The 23758-nt window shown below is 33.8% G+C and overlaps 4 protein-coding genes across 6 annotated transcripts in view; 3 read left to right on the top strand and 1 right to left on the bottom strand.

Moving 5' to 3' along the window:
- Nucleotides 1-15704, top strand: part of LOC119637460 (MICAL-like protein 1) — an 81425-nt gene extending 65721 nt beyond the window's left edge. For 2 of the 3 annotated variants that reach the window (XM_038033478.1, XM_038033480.1), the window contains 5 exons: nucleotides 4827-7048; nucleotides 12725-14086; nucleotides 14200-14407; nucleotides 15269-15424; nucleotides 15503-15704. In XM_038033478.1, coding sequence (XP_037889406.1) covers nucleotides 4827-7048; nucleotides 12725-14086; nucleotides 14200-14407; nucleotides 15269-15424; nucleotides 15503-15574 — 4020 coding nt within the window. In that variant the 3' untranslated portion in view covers nucleotides 15575-15704. Of the gene's footprint in view, nucleotides 1-4099; nucleotides 4288-4826; nucleotides 7049-12724; nucleotides 14087-14199; nucleotides 14408-15268; nucleotides 15425-15502 lie in introns of those variants that run through there. The other variant, XM_038033479.1, reaches the window with a different exon arrangement.
- A 2341-nt stretch (nucleotides 15705-18045) lies between these two features.
- Nucleotides 18046-19807, top strand: LOC119637372. The gene has a single exon (XM_038033356.1). It carries the CDS (start codon nucleotides 18150-18152, stop codon nucleotides 19572-19574), a length of 1425 nt encoding a protein of 474 aa, XP_037889284.1. The 5' UTR covers nucleotides 18046-18149; the 3' UTR covers nucleotides 19575-19807.
- A 361-nt stretch (nucleotides 19808-20168) lies between these two features.
- Nucleotides 20169-23758, bottom strand: part of LOC119637375 — a 56157-nt gene continuing 52567 nt past the window's right edge. The window contains exons 6-7 of the mRNA XM_038033358.1: nucleotides 20466-20582; nucleotides 20169-20378 (exon numbers count right to left, since the gene is read on the bottom strand). Coding sequence (XP_037889286.1) covers nucleotides 20261-20378; nucleotides 20466-20582 — 235 coding nt within the window. The 3' untranslated portion in view covers nucleotides 20169-20260. The remainder of the gene's footprint in view (nucleotides 20379-20465; nucleotides 20583-23758) is intronic.
- On the top strand, nucleotides 20947-23715 carry LOC119637374. Its single transcript, XM_038033357.1, has 2 exons — nucleotides 20947-21246; nucleotides 21734-23715. Exons 1-2 carry the CDS (start codon nucleotides 21144-21146, stop codon nucleotides 23557-23559), a joined length of 1929 nt encoding a protein of 642 aa, XP_037889285.1. The 5' UTR covers nucleotides 20947-21143; the 3' UTR covers nucleotides 23560-23715.

The following is a 23758-nucleotide window of genomic DNA, read 5'->3' as shown; positions in this document are numbered from 1 at the left end:
AAAAAAAAAAAAAAAAAAAAAAAAACTTTTTCTCCATCCCGTCTGTATAATTCTTTTCAATGTTTTTTGTCGATATCTTGTTATTTATGTTCTTTTTTTTCGTATATATATATATATATATTTGTTTTTGTAGATATTTAAAAGCATTTAGAAATTTTTAAGTAGATACTCGCTAAATATATTTTAGCACTTGATAATGTGTCACGTATTTTCCAACATTAAAGATCGCGTGACAAAATGCCAACCAACATTTATATGTATATTTGTAAAAATGAAAAAAAAAAATGACCCAAAGTGCTGAAGTACTATTTTTAGGATTAATTAACATATAAGATGGAATGAGCTTCATTTGGACTTTTTTGTAATGATTTGTGTGAGCTGTTTTTTTTTTTTAGGAGAACAAAAAAAAAAAAAACAATTTCGTATGCATTTTAAAAAATTAAGTGCCTTGCCTGTTCGTCGACAGAAAAATGTAGAAATGTAACAAAGCCCGAAATGCGAGATGCGAATAATAATAAACGCTACGCACTTCTGCAGTTACATGCGCCGCTTGAAGGGAATCTTCCCTGTTTCGTTTTTTTTTTTTTTTTTTTTTTTTTTAAAAAAAAATTTGTAAACACGTGGAAAAAAAAAAAAAAAAAAAAAAAAAAAAACTACATATATATGAATGCTTCACTTGCCAAATCGATTAACTCCATTTTTGGAATTTTATTAAACTTAATAATGAAAGCACTTGATTAGCTCCCAACGGTACATACTCAAAACGAATTTCTCTAATAAGATGTATTAACATCACTAAATGACAAAATCGTTTTGCCGCTGAATAATGAATTATTTATAATATTTTATTATTTTTCTCAACTTCTTATTTTATGAAGTTAATCGATTTGACATGTGAGGCATCCATATATATTGTGTGATTCGCAAGGAATTCTTATTGTCAAAACAAATGTTGACTTTTTTATAGTGCATAAAAATGTTATCAAGAACAGTAGAATGCAATAGATTGAAACTCTCAGTAATCTTTCTCAGTGAATTGTCATTCGACCGTTTGCTTCGTTTTGCCTTTATCAACTCCTATTGGCCTTTCAGAACGTGATACTAAAACGCCGAAACGAAATTTTCTGCTGATCAGTTTCTGCTCTGGCGTTCTGTCTATTCATCCTCTCCATATATATCAATTATTATAATATTAATAAATTCCGCCAGGGAAATAAATTCTAAAATTACTTTTAAAAGCACCAGCAATGGCTTTTATTAAAAACTCTACCGCACTTGAGATTCGAACCCACGACGATTGAGTTGCTAGCTGAGATTCCTAACCCTCAGCCACTCAGGCAGATTTGTATGTATCAGCGTCAATTTCTGAATTGATCTAGCCATGTCTGTCCGTTTCGGAGAATGTGTATTACTGGCACTCTCCCTGTCGCAAAAATAATTGACAATATTTACTTCAAATTTGGCAGAGATACTGGAAGCACTAATACGTAAGTTGGTACTGAAAAATGATTATATTGTTCAAAGGAGCACGCCCACAGCTCTCTAAGTAAATATTGATGGGTTTTGGCCCATGACTTGTAAATTATGTAAGATAGAAAGTTGAAAGTTTCTCGACTCGGCGACTTGGTGAGGTGGAAAGCCAACCCTATTTTCAATAACATATTCAGTAATGTATGTAAGATCTCAAACTTGCGTTTCGTTAATTTTTCGTCATTTCAACGTGAAAAGTTTTTAAAGCTGTTTTTTCGTACGAATACGCTCCAAGCCCCAAGCGTTTGTCCAGTGAAATCTTAGATCATATTTTGATCAATCAATAGGACGTTTGAGCTGTTTAAGCGGCCACTATACGAGCATAATCGGCACACTCGAACGAGCCATAATTGGTTCTTTTCAGAATTTCGTACTAGGGAAGGTGAGTGTGAAGTGACATAAGTAAAGCAAAGAAGGGCTCCTTACTCTTAAATGAAAGTTACAGTGAGATACGTAAATTGAGGCAGATGATCCAGACGAAATCAAAAAATATATGCATCGAAAGTTCTTTGGGCAGAAAGCGGGTACATACACTATTATTACATGGTTGCAATTGTTCGCACACGTACACAAGCAGACAACAAAGCATAAACAAATATTCAATCATATATTTTATTGCCTATGTTAAGGATGAAGATTGAATGATTTAAGCACGTTAAGATTACCTTGGGTTTGCATGATCTGCTTAATGGCCTCTTATTCAAAACCAAGTATCGAAGCTAGATAATAATTTCTATAAAATAAACTTGATTTGGATTAATTCTCGTACAATGAGAAAAAACAACAATTATTTTAAATTTTTTTGTAATATATAATAACTAAACGCTAGAAGATATTAACACGAATTTCCTTTTGTTTTAGATTTTGGTTAATGCCCATTTTATTTAAAAATGGCTCTGAACTTTTAGTAAACATTCAATCTTGAAATACAAATAAATCTGCTCTTATTTCGGTGAACGCTTGATTAGTATTGGTGAATAAGGTCATTGAGAATTTGTGGTTTATTCGAATAAGCCAATGCTGTGCTCAAGCCTAACCCCAACATAACAAGCCTAAAGCTTTAAATGGCATGATATTTCTGACAAGCCTACCTAAGCATTTTCGGAGATTACATGGTCGTTGACTTGTTCTCGCAATCATTTCATGACCCCACGAATACCACATAAAAGATTTTTTGGTTAAAACCTCATATCATCCAAGTCGATATCAATTCGTCAGCATATTTTTCTGGCGTTCTCCATTGCAATTTATGGTCATCCCAATTTTTATGGTCAAAAATGATACTTTCAGTCCAGAAAACACACCCAAAAGTAATTTTTATACCTGTAAAACTCCTTTAAGAACACCAGCTGTTTTCTCGTTTCACTAAGGGAACAACATTCCTTCCTTACGAAGTCATTTAAGCAAATATTAGTTTCATCGCTCACGCACAGAACGTAACCGAGGGTTCACTGTTTTCATAATAAGTTTTTTAACAATTTCTGTACGCTGTGCAGCTACGTATGTATTGCGTTCCACCGCAATATGGCAAGGTCCAAATAATATATCGCAAAAAAGAATTCAATTAAAATCTCAATCAGAAGAGGATTCTTATTTACGTTTATTTTCGGAACCATAAAACGGATGGATAACCCAATATAATGATTTTTACATTTCTAAAAAGTTATACATACATGCATACCTATTAAACTTGAGTCATAGTTTTCAATCGCTAATATTATTGCTGCTATTATATAACGTGTATGTGAAAATGTAGTTTTTGTGTAACTATTATAAGTCGTACTATACTAATTCCACTTATGTTTTCTTAGCATGTTTGCCGTTTTTACGCCGCTAACTTTCTATAGAACAATTTTCAATAATTTTTTCCTTCCCCTCTTTCGTATTTGCATACTAACTAACTACGTACAATATTATTGATGAAGTGAAATATTTTATATATGAAAATTTGTTTCTATATTTCGTTTCTTTTCTCTTTTTTTTTTTTCGTTTCTCTCTCTCTCTTTCTCTCCATGTTTCTCTCTGTATCTCTCTCTCTCTCTCTCTCTCTCTCTCTCGTGTACTTTTATTTCGCAGGATGACAAAGGTCTGGATATAATGGGCCAGTACAAACCTGAAATATTTTGCTAAAAACAACAACAACAATAATTAAAATATACAAAGCGAAGTAATTAACAACTGCATGTTTGTCAAAACCATAAAAAAAGGACAAAAATCAACTGAAGAATATTTACATACATACAAGCGTATCCACTTTATGAACAAAACAACCGAACCCAGATCCCTCCACAAAAGAACAAGAAACAAGCGAAATAAATGAATAAAAAAAATAAAAATACAAATAAAAAAGATCACATAACACAGTTAAAAGAAAAAAATATCATTGCAACAAATTATACAAATAGCGTAAACACAAGTATCTCATACATCACACCATTTATATATTTGTAAGCTTGTAAAAACAAATTAAGCAGTTTTGTTTGTTTTTTTTTTTTTTTTTTTCTTTAATTTTTTTTTTTATTTTTCTTATCTATATATGTTTTATATTGTTTATAATTATAATCAATTTAGTATAAATTACAATTAAATTTAAGTTAAATTAAGTGCAGAAGAAGCAGAATTTCATTTTTGTGAGCGAGTTTGGCTTACGTTGATTTCGTATCGTTTATATATATATATATATATTTGCGTTAATTCTATTGTCAAAAATCATCATTGTGTTGTGTGACTCGTCATAATTATTGGACTATTCAGCAGGTTAGTGCACACTGTTAATTTTTAATCGAAACTATATATGTATGTACTAACTATAAACGCTTTTTGATTAAGGACGTGAGTATGTGAGTTACATAACTGTAGATTTAAGTTTTTCATAGTTCTTCGCTTTTTATCTTTCTTAGCATTGCTTTACGGCCTTTTAATTCTTCTTTCTCTTCATTCTGTTTAATTAGATATATATTAGTTTTTAATTGGCTTGAAATAAAATGCTTCTTCGGTATTTATAATAAACGTTCGATTAAATGCCTAAAAACATGCTTTGAAATTAGATTAACCAAAGCAAATAAAAGTAGACTTTCAAAAATTTTCTTTTTATTGTTATATAAATTTTTTAAAGTACGCACTTTAAGAAAAATATCTAATTCGCTTCGAAGGAGCAGAGACTCAGGTTTTTTTTTTTTTTTTAACTTGATAAAATAGCTACTAATGCTAACTGTCTTTTTTTGTTCTTTTTTTTTTCTATTTTTCGTTCGAAATTGTTTATCTATTTCATTTATTTTTCATTATTTAATTTCTAGATGGCCCATGTGGTTGGCGTGCCTAGACGCGATCCTTGTCGTAAATGTAAATTACCCGTTTTTCTGGCTGAACGTTTGATGGTAGGCGAGAAGGTTTATCATCGCACTTGTCTGCGATGTGCCCGATGTGGATCTCAACTCACGCCGGGTAGCTTTTATGAAACCGAAATAGATGATCAATATTGCTGTGAAACGTGTCCTGATGAGGAACTTACAGCGATGAAAGCAGATTCGGCAACGGGTAACAATTGCGCAGGCAACACAAACGCTGACTTACGTGCAAAATTTGAAAGTGACGCTTTATTGCTGCCGCCTGTTACAAAACCAGCTAGAAATTCGATAAAGGAACGTTTATCCTTTTTCGAAAAAGGTGAGAAATTTGAAAAAAAAGAGATGGAATTGCACCAATGCAATAGCAGCGAATTATTGCAAAAAAACGTCAGTGATGAGGAAAAAAGTCAAAGTTTAGAAAAAAAGAAAGGAAGTCCCACGTCTTATAAAATGAGCGCAGCCTTTGTTAGTTTCCTTAACGATGCAGTCGCTGGCTCCGATATTGTTGATAGGAAATATGAAGATGGAAAAATGGAAACTTCTGAATCAGAAGAGGAAGAGGAAAAAGAAAATAACGGTAACTCTGAAGAAATTCGGGAGTCTCCAAAATTAGCTAGCACTGTACTGCCGTCACCGCCCAGTAAAATGGCACATGAAATCAATTCCAAGGACAACGAAGCTTATTTGACAGGTTCTACACAGCTGATTCTAGGACTTTTGATGGAAAAATCTTCAACAGATATACAACCTAACAATAATGTTGTTGAAACTCAACAGGAGTCTAAGCAAATGGCTTTGCAATTAACGCCAATTGTAGGCAGTGATGAAAGCAATAACAATACCAGTCCCGAAAAAGCGGAAGTTTTAGTAAAAGAATCTCCTAATTTGATCGAAACCACGGCCGTAGAATTGACGCAGGAAACGAAGCGAAACGATATTGGAACTGATAATGATGACGCTAATAATGAGGATAGTCGTTTAGAATTAATTCAAATTAATGATAATGATTGTATAACCAAAGACAAAGCTGATATAGAAGTGTTTGAAAGCATTGCTACGATCGCTTGCCAGCGTAAAGAGAATAGTACGTCTTTCGATAAAGCTATTGATACGAAAAGTTTAGAAAAAATCTTAAATGAAAAGCGCACAAAATCTAAACTGTTTCCCACTGTCTTCGACGACAAAGAAACTACGGAAAGACTCAGTGTAGTGAGGTCTCGTTTGCAACAATTCGAAGTAATAGAAAATATGCGAAAAGAATCTTCTAACAATTTTCATCAAGATCAAGCTAGCAATAGCGAAACACTAAATACCAATAACTCAAAACAAATTCCTGAGATTTTAAACGATTCGAGTAGAATTGTTGAAAAAATTGAGAACGACAGCGGAGATGAAAACGAAAAAAAATCGGAAATTATTGATCTAAACTTATCTGAATTAAATTCCACGAAAGAAGTTAATATGAAAATAGATGTGACTAAACCAGATAATGAGGAAAGTAAGCATGCACCTAAATTGAATCACATGGAAATTGATGTGCCCTCTGATAAGGAAGCAAAAGAAAATAATGAAATATTAAATTCCACGGAAACGAAAATTTATGATATCCTTGTTAGTGCTGGTGCAGAGTCGCAACAGAAAACAAAGATAGATTCGGAAAAATATGCAAAAATCGCCAATTTTTCTGCTCGCTCAGCAACTCAGAAAAAGTCTCTTAAAGTGACCATCGAAGATTATCCTAAAGATTTAAATCCGTTTATGTCAGAGGATGAGGATGAAAATGAGAATGAGAATGAGAATGAGAATGGGGGCGAGGACGACGACGGGGACGACGAGGAAGAAAACGATGACAGATCAGTCAATAATGAAAATTTGAATAATTTTTCGCAGAGGAGTTCTATTTCCAAATTATCCGAAAGAACAAATCCGTTTGATAGTTCAGATGACGAAATTGAATTATTAAAATCTCAGAATTCCAGTCTTTCGGCATCGATAACATCAACGCCGAAAATACCACCACCCAGGCCGCCACCACCCCGTATACAGCGTAACCCTTTCGCCGATGAAGACGGTGAAGAATCATCATCTATTTCACAAAGTTTCTCTAGGCGTTCCAGTCTTAATATATCGCAGAGTAGAAAAACCCCAGTTCCTACACCCAGAACAAACAGGTATGTAACTAATTTTATTTATTTACTTCTTGGTAATTCATTCATGAGATCATTTTTAATAAAACTATATCACATGTAATAGATGCCGTCTCTGTTCGCTATTGTATCCATTGTAGGTGTTTATATCCGCAAAGTGTTGCAAACACATCTCGTAAAGCTCTTTAAGAAAATTTATTTACATTTGCATTTTTATTTAAAGACTCATTAAAAATTCATATTTTTGCCTTTCGAGTAATTCATCAATTTCACAAAGATGAATAATTTTCATTACAGACGACACTCGCTAAACACTAGCGATTTACGTCAACAATGTAAACAAGTAGAGAACGCATGAAGAAAAAAAGCACAAAAGCGTAGATTATATAAAATTAAAAGTCAAGCTCAGCTTATAAGAGATCAAGAAAGATAAGCTAAATAACAATAAGAAAAGGGGTAAAGCAGTTAGAAAAGAATTTACATTGACTTGACGGATTGCGTACTTTACAGAGGCCTAAGAACAACAATTGTAGGAACATCGATATCTCTTAACTCAAAGGGACGTAAAATAATGGCTGATATATAGGATATTTTCTTATAGATTTCAGTTAACTATATCCAAAAAAGAAACATGAGGATTTCCAAAGTAGTTCTCCTAGCTCTTCATAAGGCTAATAAATTTCAAAACTTTATTAAGAATTATTCCTGAAATTTGTTTCTAATCTTAACGGTCTTTGCGCTCTTTTTTTTTTGTTGCTGTGCGAATGAGAAAGATAGAAATCTTCCTGGATATCTAGTGGCACCGTCACGATGGTCGCGCCTACTTACTAAACTTACCCCCCCGATATTTCGTGCAAGCAGGTTACTGTTCAGTGCTGTACGCTGGAACGCCGGTAGTGCTGGAACGTTTGCATGTCCACTGCTTCTTCTCTCAAGCCGTCTTAATTCCTAGAGCACGGTGGTTATAAAGCTGTCCGCAATGCCCCTTGTTGCGGCATTTTTGGTCATGCTCTCTACGCGGGCCCGGGTATTTGTGTGTGTGTGTGTGTGTGTTTTACAATTTTTGCAACTTTCCCCACTTTAGTGGTTAAGGTTGTACTGCCAAGCTAGTCAAAGCATAGCGCGGCAATGCAAGGTGGAATCTTACATCACTTTCCTATCTCTTAATCTTTTACTTTAAGTACCTAAATTTGAATTTCCAAATGGTTTGTTTTGGTTTTCCTTTCCTTTTTTTTATTGTCCTTAGGATTATACAAAAAAGTAATGCCTAGCTTGAGATGTTTGACATTAATTTTACCATATATGAGATATTGTTATACATGTTTTAAACTAGATTTCTTTTCCTCACATTCAGAAATGTTTATCATTTTTCATTATATAAAATTAAAAAAGAAAAACTACGCTTCAGACTGTTATGGTTAGCATAGATAATTCTAACTTTGTTATATTAACACTTGTTATTTATCATGTAATATTATCTAAATTTAGGAAGAAGAAGGCGCCTTAGTAGATTTTCCATTTTGTTATTGATTGTCATCAAACTCGTAAAACTCTATTAGCAAAAAATTTCCAAAAAACGTACGTTTTTGTAGGAAATTTTAAAACATAAAAGATTATATAACTCTCTTTATATGCTATGGCAGCAATCTATGAACTTTTCAATAAGTTTCGGCGTTTTATTAAGAATTTACTAGATGACAATGATAAATATGATTTATGTATTCGTTGAAACCATTTAAAACTGAGAATGATTGCCATCAGCTGCTTGAAAAAGCCCATAAATAATACAAAAAAAAAAAATCAGTTACCAGGCTTTCAAAGTTCCTTTCAAGGTATTTTTCAATTTTTATTCCATAAAAGAAATGGGGCTTGGCCCACCATTAAATACCATACATCGCCCTACATGTAAAATTTTTTAAAATAGGGCTTAACAGTGTGCAATCGCGTAAGCGGTGGCAAAATAGGTCCTATCCGTACCATTTTCAATTGCGTTCGTCCTTGGATCAAAATACTTCGGTGTACCAAATTTCATAAAAATATCTCGAGAATTACGGCCTGTAGGTTGAACACAACAAAACGAGGCGGACAGGCAAAAAAAATTATTTTGGAAAATGATTCCGAATCGATCGATGTAATGAAGTGCGGAACTATCTCGAGCCTTTCCGTTGCATACATCCTTACAAACGGAATATAGCCTCGCACCAGAAGTAGTACATGTGATGTTCTCCTCAATTTATTTTATTTATTCTTCTCTCCTTAAATTATTTGCTTTTATTTGAAAAAAATCGCATGACACTATTTTCTCTCTAAAAAAATTTTACTTTGCCTACCTTCAGGCTTGAGTTGCTTTTGGCAAAAAAAAGTAAAGAAAAAAAAAAAAAAAAGAAACAAGTAAGAACATTACAGTCGCGCAAGGCCAACGAGTAAATACTTTACACCATATTGTCTAACACAATTCTTATTTTTATTAAAGGATACAAAAATTATGTCCTCTGTCTATATAAAGACATATTTTTCAAGTGCGTATTTATGGGAAAGCGGGGCCAAAACCCAATCTAATGTAGTACAAATTTAATCCTTATATAGGGCAGTATCCGAAAAAAGGTGCAGATGGGCCAAACTTTGTACAATGGGTCAATTTTCATCGCTAAATATTAAAACTTAGATTTTCTACTCTGCAAAGGGTCAATGTTCGTGAAAATCTTTATTAGAATAGGATCCAAAGAGTAGGCCGGAATGGTCCAAATTTAGTACAGTTAATTTTTTAATATTACATTTTCATAATGAAGTATTGAAAATTATACTTTTTTTATCGTATGAACTTCCGTTTTCGTTATATGTGGGAGGAGGTTCAAAAATTGCCCCAGCCGATCCAAAGTTTTCATACCAATTGAGAATGACGAAATATTACTACTTAGCCAGTTTTGTTTAGATATTTTGAAAATTACAATTTTTTTTAAATGGAAAGTGATCGCAAAAGTGGACTGATCGGAACCATTTTAAGTAGCATTATTCATTTTTGGGCGAAAAAATGTCGCTGTATCAAATTTCATCAAAATATCTAAAAAATTGCGACCTATAGCGTGAACACAAATTTCCATGGACAGACCGACACACAGATCAATACAGATTACGATTCTGAATCGATCGGTATAATAAAAGGTGGGCCCATCTTAAGCACTTCTGCGTGTTACATACGTCCTCCCTAGCTTAATATACCAACATAACCTGTACAACAAGTCGTGTAGTGTATAAATATGAATGACAAAGAAAAGCATGCAAATATGCAATAAAGAAAACGGCCAAAATTCTGCTTTGAATTTAATTCTTTAACAAAGTGATATCACAATTCATTTTAATCTCTCTGTTTCTCTCTATCGGTTGAAATATTAATTTTTAAAGATGTGGCCTTGTGCGATTAAGTATTTAAATTATGCTAACTCTAACATAAGTACGACTGAACTTTGTGTATATAAATTTGCTTAAATACGCTTGAAGCGGTTTGAAGCTATTTATGGCAAAGTTTGGTTTACCCTGGATATTAGAAAAAATTGTAAAAATTGATAATAAACAGTAACGAGTGCGAGTGCGGTAAAACGCCTCCCCGCACTGCGATGAATCGTTAAATCGCAAACCGTTGTTTAAAATATAAACAATTTTTAATGAATAGTGATTTACTTTATAAAATTATTGTTTGTTGCTTATTATTATTGCTGTTATTGCTGTTGTTGTTACCGACAGAGAACATATTTTAATTTCAGATGTTTTTGTGTGGTAAACTAGCTAGTTAGCATTAATTTATTATCAAACTTATTGCATTTTGAAGTTTAACTTTCTCAGGGCACACTAAACCAGAATAAAATCGTGTTAATTCAATTATTATGTGAATTTGCTTCTTTTTTGTTTTTATAAAAGAAATTATTTTCGACAATAATTGTCTTCATGAACCTCGACATAGATATCCAACATTTGCAACATTCTTTTCGTCTTGTTATTGCTGAACTAGTTACAACTCTTTCGTTCACTTTCTTTCGTTTTGTAGCTTTTATAACCAGCATTTCAACCAACATCAACCAACATTTTGCTTAAGCGTCTTCGTAGCAATTTTCCAAGAACAAGCCACAATTAAAAAAAAAAAGGAAAAACCAAAAACTTACCATGACGTTGACACGGATATGAAATGTGACACAAGTTTCATAGTTATGATTTAATCTTGCGGAAAGCAAATACGGGATACGGATTTTACATATATACATATATATATATATATATATATAAAGATCGTATAATGATCGGTCAGTCACCAGTCAGTCATAAGAGAAATGAAGGTGTTTTTTCTTGTTATAGGTTTTGGATTTTACATCAACAAATAATTGCAAATAAAATGCTTCAATATTGCAATCAATATTATTATAAAACAATATTGTTAAGTGATGGAAATTACAAACAAGAAAATACCTATTGATTTCTGATGTCTCCGCGATATTGCTCAGAATTATATCGGCTAAAAGTTGCAGCAATTTTTCATATAATTAAAATATCAACACTTTGATGCTTGCTTAACATAGGGGAAATAATTATGTGAAATTGACAAAGTCTTAAAATTAATTTCTATCGAGACTGCTTTTAATCAATCCTTATAATCATAATCAATTTGCTAACGAATCCTTATAATCAAGCTGGCGTTTGTGAAACGAACCTTTCCAACCTTATGACATATATTATTTCCCAGTCTTCTTTTAATACATGCATATGTGTCATATTTCCCTATAGCTTCTCCAAGTTATACCAAGTACTGCTTGCTCTTTTGTATAATAATCAAAGCAAAAGAATAATAACAGCGAGAAAACAATTCATTATAATTATGGAAACACATGTTCCGTACACTTCTTCAAAGACTTAAGCTTATTGCCTAACAGTAAATAAATGAGTTAAGAGAGAGAAATTAATTCTTTTTAGCTTTAGTTTGAAAGCGGCAGCCCATTAGCAAGCAACTCAACTAACTCCTTTCCGAATTCGTTTAACTACGGCGGGAATTTCTTTCTATATAATATAATTAAAATTAAAAATATAAACGCATTCATTCACTTGCTTAAGAAACGTAAACACAATTCATTAGGTGTCGGTTGTCACTGGTCACACCAACAAAGAACATTAGTTCACAAAAAAAAAAAAAATGAATAAATAAAAAATACGTATAGGTTTCAGTTGCGCTTGCCTAACTTGCATACTCTATAGCGTAGCGTCGATTTTTATAGACTGCGAATACGCGACTCAGGTATCTAGTAAAAGCCTAAATGAATTTATTTTTGCAATGAATTCTTTCTTCTTCTATTTCTTCTTTACAACTGTTTCTTTAGTTCCGTTAAAGAAGTTTATTTATGTTCTGTTATCCAGTGTGCATAGGTCATGTTTTCATATTTATATTTATTACCAGTAAAGGGAGAATAAAATAATTGCTTTTTGTGTACACAGAGAATATTTTCTTTTGCTATTTGAGTATGTGTTACTTTTTGGCTAATATCAATTTAAGAATTATAAGTGTTAGTGTCATTTTTCAAGTGAAACCGGAAGCGAACAGTCATCTATTACAATCAACATCCATCATATTAATCATTATCGCTTGTAGATTATAGATTGTGCTATATGTTTATTAAACAAAATGCTAAAATACAAATACATTCCACCGCATAAACTTAGATCGCAATCACAAAATCCCACACCTGAGGCAACGCCACGTTTAAGCACTAAAACCAGTAACACCAACAATATCGGCACCATCTCCTCAACAGCTACTACACCGCAAAATTTGTATATTCTTCAAAACTCAAGTGACTTCTATGGCAGCGTCAATTCTTTGCTCTACGCGACACCCAATAATTTATTACGCAATTCCGATCTTAGATCTTCTAATAATTCGCTTAATTCTTCTACTAGCGGTACGGTTAGATCGCGGAAGACACGTCGTGCACCATTGCCACCCGCTCCGGTTAAAGAATTGTTTCCATCCAATGAAACAATTAACAGCAGCTCGAAAGCGTCTACTCCCGCATCCAGCACAGTAGGTACGCCAAAGTCAGGACGAAAAAAACGACCAGCTCCGGCGCCTCCCAAGCCTGCTAGACTTGAAGCACAGCTAAAAGTTGATTTTGAGCTTAAGTCAAAAAACTTGCTTAGTTACCCTCTGCAAAGCGAATTGGACTCGAAATTATCCGATGAAGAGAAAGCTTTGTTGGAGGGTAAGACTTTGTCATCCTTAAAAAACAACGATTCCGAATTATGTGTTGCATTAAGTAATAGGCAAAGTTCAAAACGTTTAATACCGCTCGATAAGGAATTACTCGAAGAACATGGTCAATCCGCACACGGAGAGCAAAATCAACAACAGCAGATAGCCAGTCAATCGGATGATTTCAAAGAACGTCATCAAAAGCAAACAATACATCCAGAAAGTGAATTAGAAGAAACAAATGTTGTCTATAGACGTCTTTTAATACCCTCTGATTTGGATACTCCGCCCCGTGAAACGAATCCTTTAATCGAGCATTTAAATAGAACATCATCGATGGGTGAACGTCAAATGGAGAAATTGAAAGATAATAAAGAAGCGAAGAATCGCAATCGTCAGTCTCAAATTTCGGGCGCCTCGTCTGGTGCTGAAGATTCTGATCCTCTTTTTAATAAGTCAATTCATGGCAAATGGAAACGGCGTAAAGGTCCCGCACCTGCTTTACCAATACCACCACGAAGAGTTTTACAGATGTTACCACTTCAAGAAATTAAACATGAACTCGAAATAATAGAGGTACAGCAGCAGGGTTTAGAAAAGCAAGGGGTAATACTAGAGAAAATGATACGTGATCGTTGCGAAGGCCAAAATGATGTACCTTCGAATACAAATAGTACTAAGTTAGCTGAAGAAAATGCTAAGGATGCAGAGCCGACATCGTCACCCGAAAATAGTCAAAATTCTAAAGAAGTCGAATATTTGATACTACAATTGTTTGAATTGGTGAACGAAAAGAATGAACTGTTTCGCCGTCAAGCCGAGCTAATGTATCTGTAAGTCCTTACAAATAACTATGGAATTCATTGTAAGCAGACACCTTTGGTGCTTGCTTGCTTTTTTTTCTTCTTTTTCTTTACAACATTTTTACTATTCTCATATTTACTAGACGTCGTCAACACCGTCTTGAACAAGAGCAAGCAGATTTGGAATATGAGATCCGTGTCCTTATGGCCCAACCTGAGCGGAATAAAACTGATACGGATAAGGCACGAGAAGAAGCTCTTATCGAACGTTTGGTAGAAGTGGTGCAATTGCGGAACGAAGTGGTCGATTGCCTGGAAATGGATCGCATTAGAGAAATAGAAGAAGATCAGGTAGTTTCCTCCGCAAAATCTTCTTTTCTTTCTAATGATTGTATTGATTGATAAAAAATATTTGAAAAATATGTTGAAAGGAAAAGCGGACGTAAAGGCCAATTCGCCTAAATTTGCATTTAGTTTCGTATCTTTTCCTTTTTTATGCATCGTCACCACACAATTTAATGAATAATTCAACTGGCATGCTGAAGTCCCCTTTAGACAAGCGAATTAGAAAGCAGCAAGGGTTCGCGAAGAAAAATAAACTTTGATTTCGTGTAAAAGTTTCAATTGTAAATTTTTGCCACTCATCCTATCATTTGTATCAGCATAAAACCGGTTCTACTTGCAAAACTGTTACAATATTAAGTGTTTTTAGTGTATTTGCTTTCCCCGATGGCTTTTACCTTAGCAGGTTCTTCATCATCCTGTTTATCCCATAAATATAAATATATATATGGAAGTTTAAACTAAGCATTGTTTGTATTTGATACTTTCGAGCTCATATGGGGCAGCAGTCTTATTTGCAAGCCGCAGAGTTTTTATCGATCCTTGCTAATACTTCTAGTATTGTATTGGGAAGTGCACAGATCGATTCGCATTGGCATTCAATTGTTTGTCGCGATCGAGATCGCATTCGCGTAAGAACTGTGATGAAAAAATTGAATTGATTTTATTGAAGCGGAAATTGTGAACTTAAAAGCAGAAAGTAATTGGTATGGAAATGTCATGATATAAACTTAAATGAAACGAACGAAAATAGACTCCCATTATTTATTGACTGAAATTTCCCATTGGTTTTCGTTGTTCTTCTTTTTCTATTCATCTTTACCTATTGGTTCTTCTGTTTCTAATCGAAGCATAATTTGTTTATTGCAGAGCATCAAACAACGTTTGGAATCGCATATAGCGAAACGTGATGAAGATGAAATCGATAGTAAAAAATCGACTAATGTGAAATTATCGAAAAAAGAAAAGAAAAAGCAAAAGGAAGCTAAGAAAGTTAGCAAAAGCAAGAAAATAGACGCAGATAAGGTAAAATCGAACAAGTGCACCTAGTATGTTAATACACAATTATCTCATAAATTTCTCTTTTTAATATGATTTTTGCAGGACGCTGATGAATCGGAAATTACATTGGATAAACAAAAAATCAAAAAAAAGAAGAAAATCTTTCTTTTTTAAAACTATAATAGAACTAAAACTGCAACTCTTCTTCAATGTGGCTCTCCGTCTTTAAAGGAAACAGTAATAAAGTAAATACAATTCCTCTTGTGATAGCTGTAGGCCAAAATTCTAAAAAAAAAAAAAAAAACAGAAAAAATCTCAATTTTTTCCTTATTCTACTAGTGAGCGAGCTAAGCTCGTACTAAGAAGTTTTTCTTTCGCAATTAAAAAAAACAAAAAACAAATTTTCATTTGAGACCTTCTTCTTACCAAACTATCCGCAATAGACTGAAGAAGTCTTTGTTTGGAATTAACAATAACATCATTACTTCCAATGCATTGTTTATTTTAAAATTAAGTTTTTATTATTAATTCCTTTTTTTTTATTATCAAATCCCAATTATAAAATTATCTAGTTTTTTAGTTTTTATTACATTGAAATAAATATGATTTTTATTTTTAAAACTTTTATAAACAAATCTTTAATAATTAGAACTACGTGCATAAAATTAACTAAATTTAAGCAGTTTTTATTTTTAAACGATCGGACAAATAACATAATAACATAGGATGATAAACGATTCAAGAAAATATATATTTTTTTATTAAAATAAACGTTAAAAGAAGTATCACGAATAAGTGATATATTGCATGCATCATATAATCTAACTTTTCTTGCATGAAAGAAATTATTTGTATTCGGCTCAATTCGAATTTTCTGATACTCACCCACTATTATAAATCGCTTATTTCTATTGTTCGTCAATAATTTAATTTCATTTTATTTTAAATATAGCATATAAGCTGCAAAGAGAACATACACTATTATAAGCATATGTTTTAAATACACATTTTTAACATTTTGCATGTTCGAAGATAAGGATAAGGTTAGCGCACATGCAACAGTATGCGATGAATAGAAAATTTATGAATTTTCGCTGATAGGTTCTCCGATGGGAATTAGACTGGCTACCTAAAAAGAGTAGAACGAAATCTCATATCACTATTTATCGCCGCCAATGTATAAAACTCGTGCAGTAGCTTTCGAATGTTATGGGCATTTTGTGATGTTTTTATTACATCTCTTGGAGCTCAGCCAAAAACGATTGATTGCAAAGCGGGCACATGCAATTATATGCAGCGTCTACGAGATTTTTCAATTGCGAAACTGAGTAAGAAAAGTCAGCGGAGGAAAAGAAACTGAAGTTGAGTAAAGTTCTGTAATACAAGACGAAGTGTATTTTGCAGCCAACTGCCAAAAGTCTATATAATGCGCGATATTATACAAAACTTTTTTTTTCTTTTCTGTTACAATAACCAGTCGTACAATGATGGCTAGAAAAAAGTAACGAAAGAGAAAGAGATAAACTTAATGTAAAGCATAGCCCACCTAGGAGCTAATGCATATATTGCCATAGACTCTAGAACTGCTACTCTACTCTTCGTGTTTTCACAGGCACTTTTCTTTACTTTTACACTCTTGCGACAGTCTTACTCTATTCTATCTCTCTTAACTATGGGCATTTGTCACTCGACACGTCTTTCTTTTTCTTTTCCTTATGGTAATGAAAGCTGAAATACGGCATTCCGATTTTACTTGAGACTGCAATCTGAGAATGAGAAAGTTTCGTTTATTTATATAGGATTTCAGAACTTACTTAAAAAAGAAACGAACGGTTTTGAGAAAGCACATGCTTCAGAAGATATCGATCGAAATTCTTTTCAAAAGATATTTATCACAAGCATAGTTAATTTCGTAAAAAATGTACTTAAGATCATAGTTCCTTGGCACATCCGCAATCGCACATAATATTGCCTTCCATCTGAATGCGATCGAAGGTAAATTTATTTTCTAACTTTTTTCACATATTGTAGATGTGTTTGCGATCAAGTCTCGCTTGAAATTCAAGCAAAACACTTTTGGGTAAATTGCAAGTTTTCGACCACAATTTTAAGGGCCCGCAAATTCCGCAAACTTTTACCAACACACTTAAATAGGCGCTCATACATGGAAATGGGACAAAAATCTCTTTTCCTTCAGCGCATTTCGACTATACACGATCTACTTTCTATTAAATAGTCTCTTAAGCAAAGTGCTATGTAAAGAAGCGGAAATGGGGAGAGAATGAAGTGAAAAGATTTGGGTAAAAGTTTCTCTTACTTTCTTATTCAGAAACACCTAGTAAGCAAAAAATACCAAAGAAAAAAAAAAAATAAATAAATAGTGTTCACATTTTTTCAATCAAATTATTTTATCAAATTTTGTCATATAGAAAATTTGGAAAGTTTAAATTCTTATTTCACGGAATTTTTTTAAATTGTGAAAATAAAAATATACATAAAAAAAGTTTTAATGTGAAAATTTTAGTTGGAAATTTTGTTAAAAGGCCTAGTTTTTTTTATATTTATTTCGATTTTCCATACATTTTTTAAAATCTAAGCGCAAAATTATTTAACGTGTTAATAAGAAAAACTTAATTAAAAACCTAGAAAAAAAATTATAAAAAAAAAAAAATTAAATATTTGTTTAAAACAAAATCGCAATTTGCATAACGTTCTGGGCAAGTAGGAAGCGAAAGTTTGAGAGCTAGTTATGTCGTATCAAATTAAGTCTACCCCGTTTTTTCGGCGTATGGTTACGACGAGCAAGAAGAACGGCCAGTTGCAGAAGCTCAAGGAGGAGTATGAGCGTATTAAAGATTTTAACGAGCGTACAATTGATATTAAAATGCGTCAGGTGCGTTTGAAACGTTTATTTAAGGAAATTGAGGAGATCAAGGAAACCAATTTGAAAAAACGGCGTATGGTTAAAGAGAAAACGCTCAAAAATCAGATGCCATATTATCGTGACGATTTATCGAAATCGGAGAAAAATCGTAGAAGAAGCCATCAAAGTAGAAGCTCACCCGAGCAATCTAAAACAATGACTAAGATACGTAGTGAGGAGGGTTTTGGCCTTGCTAAACGATCAAAATTGAACTCACCACCGAGAAAGGCGCAAACGGACGAAGATGAAGAGAAAAGTATGGCACGTGTTAAACGACGTCTCATTTATGGCAATCTAGTATCGAATTGGAATATGCAACGTATGCTTACAAATAATTTGAGCGGAGAAGTTAACTTTGGCTTGCGTGAGACCCTTAAAGAGACTCGTCGTTTCTTAAACAAACCTTTCATGCATACTGATCCCGGAATAACATCGGACGCAATAAACAGAAGCAAACATGAGAAATTAAAACATCGCATCAATTCCCCTAACACTATTCCCAAAACGTCAAGACAGCGCAAAAAGCACGCTGCCGCAATGGATGATGTGGTGATCGCTTCTAATAAGAAATTGACTGGCAGTATAATGTCGCAACGATCTAAAATCGAAGGTAATCTTGATGGACAATCTCTTGCTGATAAAACAATAAATCGTAAGGGTAGCGATGCCATTTATTCTTGTCTTTCATCAGAAAGACAAAGTGGAGATGATGAAAAACGTATAAATGCCCGTAAACGTTGGGACAAAATTTCTGGAACAATAAGCAGTCCATTTGATATTAACAAGTGTACTAGATTTTTAGAAACTCTAGAGAAGTGTCACAACGATTTGGAATATCAGCTGCGCACTATCTCCAATGACACGCATTTACCGCAGAGTCAAATTATGGTTCAACAAGATGAGCAATTGAATTTATCCGAAAACGACGATGACAGCCGTATCGAAGGTGAAGTTCTTGTTAACAAGGAAATCTTATTTGAAGATGCCATCTCACGTTCTCCAAGTGCAACACCGAAACTAGGCCCCACTATACCGCCACCACCTCCACCACCATTTCCGCTCAATCTTCATCAAGACTATAGGAAAACGTCCTTTCGACCAGACAATCAAATTATGAGCAATAATAACCGAATTGCAACACTTCTTAAAAACTATCCACCGCTTTCCTGTCAATTGCTAACCGTGGAAAACCAATGCGGTAGTGCATTCTGTGTGCAAAGACTACGTGAAATTTTTGAGCATAAACCTTAGGGTTTCCGTCACCTTTATAATGATAATAGTAATAGTAATAACAATAATAATGACACATCATACCAGAGTGGAGCGGCATAAGAAAATTCAGAATTAACATCCGGCTCGAAAGTCATATATGCATTTCGCGTTACGCTCTATGAATAATTTTACTTAAAGAAAAGTTTCCTTTTTTTTTGCGCTATCGATCGCTTTTTGCTAGTTTCCGACGTGAGGTAACTAATGTACAATGTTAGTTGATGACTTGCGGCCCAGAAATGAAAGGGAAACGAAAAAACCGGAAGTCTTATGAACTTTCATTGTAAAGCATAGTGTAAACGGGCTCGAATAAAAACTCTGCACTTGCATTTTTGCTGAATAAAAAATATGAAAAACTGTATTTTTTTTATTATCATTGATCAAAGCCTATGAAATGGGACGTGGGTACCATTAACTCAATTCCGATAAGAGAGTATTAGACAAAAACAAAAGGCGAATAATAAATACATACCTACTTAGGGCATTTTGTAATTTTTGAAAGAAAACTAATTTGTTAGCACAGCTTTGTTTCTTTATTTTTATCTTTTCTAAAAAAGTTGTTAGAAAGGGGAGTGGGCGAAGAGAGGAGTGGGAGGAGGGGGAGGAATGAAAAAGATTACTTTGTTTATTCGCATTTTGCTAAGAAAATACCAGATTTTCTTAAGCATTTAGAAGCAACGGCATCTCTTCGCCGGACAATCGGAGCCATAATTAAGGCAAGCGTCCATACAGTAAGTATCTGCACCCTCTTTGCCTTCCAATTCACCAATGGCGACGCATTCTTGCCTAAAAAAAAAAGTTGGGAGAATTTTTTAATTAGTAAACTACAAATGACCTGAGGCCGGAGGCCATATAATGTTAATTAATACTCACGGACAATAGCAGGCCGTCTCCGGACAATTTGGAGGATATCGTAAGCAATTATTTTCGCACCATTTGTCCATGCCGGGCAATACTCGAAACGCCGGTGACGCAATACACTTCTGATCTCTGCAAGAAGGCATAATTCTGCGTTTTAGCGAAAAGAAAATACCACTTGCAAGCTGTCATTACAATACAATACAAGACGACTGACTGGCTTGCACATTCAAATATCATTAACAAAAAAAATATTTTACTTTGATTTTCCTTTCAACTCGTCACACATACTTGGGAAATTTTGCCTTTATTTACTTTTCATTTATTGTTAGTATTATATATATATATATATATATATATATATGTATATATGTATATATATATATTGTCTTCAAGAATATAGGAATCTTGTTGTGTTTCATTTGAACTGTGGAAAAAATTTGGAAAGTTTTATTATTGATAAAATAGTTTCTGTTTCATTCGAATAAGTTATATGTTAACTGTCTACCAAAATTTACAAATTGCGTGAATTTTTTATGTTTGGATATTTTACGAAGTGTCATTAGATTTTATAACATACTGCCGACATAATATTATACTATCCTTTGATCCTATTTCGGGGATTTTACATAATAAAGAATTTCGGAAAAATTTGCACCAACAAGAAGGCGTCACGTCAATTCGAGTCCAATCATGAATCATCGCTATGAACCAGTTTATCATCAAACCGTGAAAGTCGATAAGGAGAATGAAAATGCCGAATTGAAAAAGCGCAGTCAACGTACTCACGCTAAAGGTAAGGAAAGGAAACTAAGAAAACTGTATATTTTCATTTCAGTACTAGCTTTAGGAAGAGGCGGTAGTTCGGATCGCTCGCCAGGCAAATGAGATTGATGCGAGTACTTGTACTTCTCGCATTTATTTCCCAGTTGATCTGGCCACGGACTGCTTTAAAGTTATAAAACTGAAGTTGAAAGTGGGATGGATACTGAACGCGGTATTTTTTTTTTTTCATAACAAAATTTACAAGAAAAAAAAAAATTGACAATTTAAACCCAATCTAAAGTCACATCCGGATTCAAAGATTTTTCAAACACAACGCTTTCTATATCAATATCAACCTATCGTATATGTAAACTTATATAGAAGATGGCATAGCGAATTTTTTTAAAGCAGAAAGAAAATGAGAAAATCGTTAATATTCGGTGACTTAGACGTGTAAAAAACTGAAGAAAATTTAAAAAGAAAAATATTAAATTTTTTTATTTATTTTTCTACCATAGCCGACAGATCGGAACCAGTTTGGGAACGTTTAAGCAGAGTAAAAAAGGTGCCCAGCACCGATTTAAATGTTGGGAGGTTGCTGAACAGCCAACATAATCTTTCGGTTAAATATTCGCAGCGTTTTCAATCTGGTCGTCCGGCACTTGATCCTACTAGTCTTTCTTTGCCAGCGCGTCAACCTTTATCGCTTAATTCCAATGAAAGTGAGAAACGTGGTGTTTTAAAAAAGGAGAGGCAACAAAAGCCCGTTGTTGTACCACATCTGGAAAATGAAGCTCTGGTTTATTTCTGTAAACCCATCAATTCAGTTAAGGAGATAATGACTGCACGCAGCCTTAGTAACTCAAAATCTTCCTCGGATGAATATAAAACCGAGAATGGCCAATTCCAAAATTCCAATTGTGTGGAGGATGAAGGTTGTGCTCAATCGCAACGTAGTCTCTCCGCACCCGTTTCTATCAATACTAAGATCGATAATGAATCGGAAGAAAGCTCACCATTAGTTACTACACGATCGGCTCATGGTCCTACTAGCAGTATTCGTATTATATCGAATTTTCGAGATTTGCTGCTACGGAAGCAATTCTCGATGGAGAACGAAGATCTAAGCGTCCTCAAGGATGTGGTTAAAACTGACGAACGATATCATAATTTAAATAAAAACAATTCAGGGCTATTTAAGGATATATTGAAAACTCAATTGGCGAACATTTTGAAAAACGAAACGGTAGTGAAGACTGCTCTCAGTAAACTCGAATCTCATGTTATGGCCAGTCAGGAGGTGCAAACTGATTGTGATATTGGTCCGCTTATTGAATGCCAAGCGGTAAATAATATCGATGACATAACCAAGAAAGTCGAAGTTAATGTTGTTTTTAAGAACGTGCCCTCCTTAGAGAAGGAAATTGTCATTTTACGAACTTTGGGTGAAAAATTGGAGGCAACTCTTCGAAATAGCGGTTCGCGGCATTCAGCGTTGATAGATACTTTGGCACTCGCTTCCGGATCTGTCGAAATCGTTAACTCAATTTCTTCAACTGGCGATTATATTGCAACGCCAGAACCCAGATTGATGGCATTCATAGCCAGCTTTGAACAATATGTTATGATTATTGTGGAAGTATTGGGTATCGTTCTTGAATATGGCGAAGTCAGGGAGTTTCGCATCGCCAAGAAGACTATAGTTGAGTTGAAAGAAGACGCTAATCGACCTTTCTACGTACCCTCTAATTGTGAGAATGCCGAACTTAAACGAACTTCGTTTAAAAAACTCAAAGAAAATCCTGATATATTGATGCGCTACTTAAGACCCAAAAATAGCTTTGTATCGTTTAACATTTTAGATCAAGATCCGATATTTTTTAATAATATCTTGTTCAGTAAGGCATCTTCAAAATTATCATTAGCTATTTCGGAAAAGAATACCAATTATATCGAGAAAACCGAGGCCAAAATGGTTATATGCAAAAGTAGCGATAGTTATATAACAAAAGAACAGTTGGATAAACTTTCAAATGTTAATAATGCGCCGCATAAAATAAAATTAGAAAATAAGAGATCTATGCAAACGATGACCAACAAGAGTCAGCTGCCTGAAGAACAAGCAGTTGCTAGGGTCGACAAGCAGACTTCGTCACTCTTTGAACCGCCGATACGTGGCAAACTATGTCGCAGACGTATACGTCAAGCGAGTACCCCAATGCCTATCGAAATGCAACTCGAACCAAAAAATTCTCTTTTCAAAACGATTTTCGTGGGCGTGGTGCAAATTTCGATATTTTTATTCCTCATTATGGCCTTCACATATCCGGGACCTCGATGTTAACTGCATTTACCGAACCAGCCTATCTGCGGCGAAAATTTTAAGACTAATTAATAAGGTTTTTTCTTCAGCTAAATTACTTTTAGCGCTTGCTATCTTGTTTAACTTTGATGTATGACGACGACGACATTATTTATGTATTGCTTTCTTTTTAGCTTCTTTTTTTTTTTTTTTTTTCTTTTTTTGCTATTTTTTAAGCGTA

This window comes from Glossina fuscipes, unplaced genomic scaffold (genome assembly GCF_014805625.2).
Source record: "Glossina fuscipes isolate IAEA_lab_2018 unplaced genomic scaffold, Yale_Gfus_2 59, whole genome shotgun sequence".
In the NCBI taxonomy this organism is placed as follows: domain Eukaryota; kingdom Metazoa; phylum Arthropoda; class Insecta; order Diptera; family Glossinidae; genus Glossina; species Glossina fuscipes.
The sequence above is the reverse complement of the archived record's forward strand: the minus strand, read 5'-3'. Positions and strand labels throughout refer to the sequence as shown.

Bases quoted from the DNA above. Each gene is read 5' to 3' on its own strand.
- LOC119637374 (XM_038033357.1), top strand. From the start codon at position 21,144: ATGAATCATCGCTATGAACCAGTTTATCATCAAACCGTGAAAGTCGAT. The intron at 21,247-21,733 runs GTAAGGAAAGGA...TTTCTACCATAG, and splicing joins TCAACGTACTCACGCTAAAG to CCGACAGATCGGAACCAGTT.
- LOC119637372 (XM_038033356.1), top strand. From the start codon at position 18,150: ATGTCGTATCAAATTAAGTCTACCCCGTTTTTTCGGCGTATGGTTACG.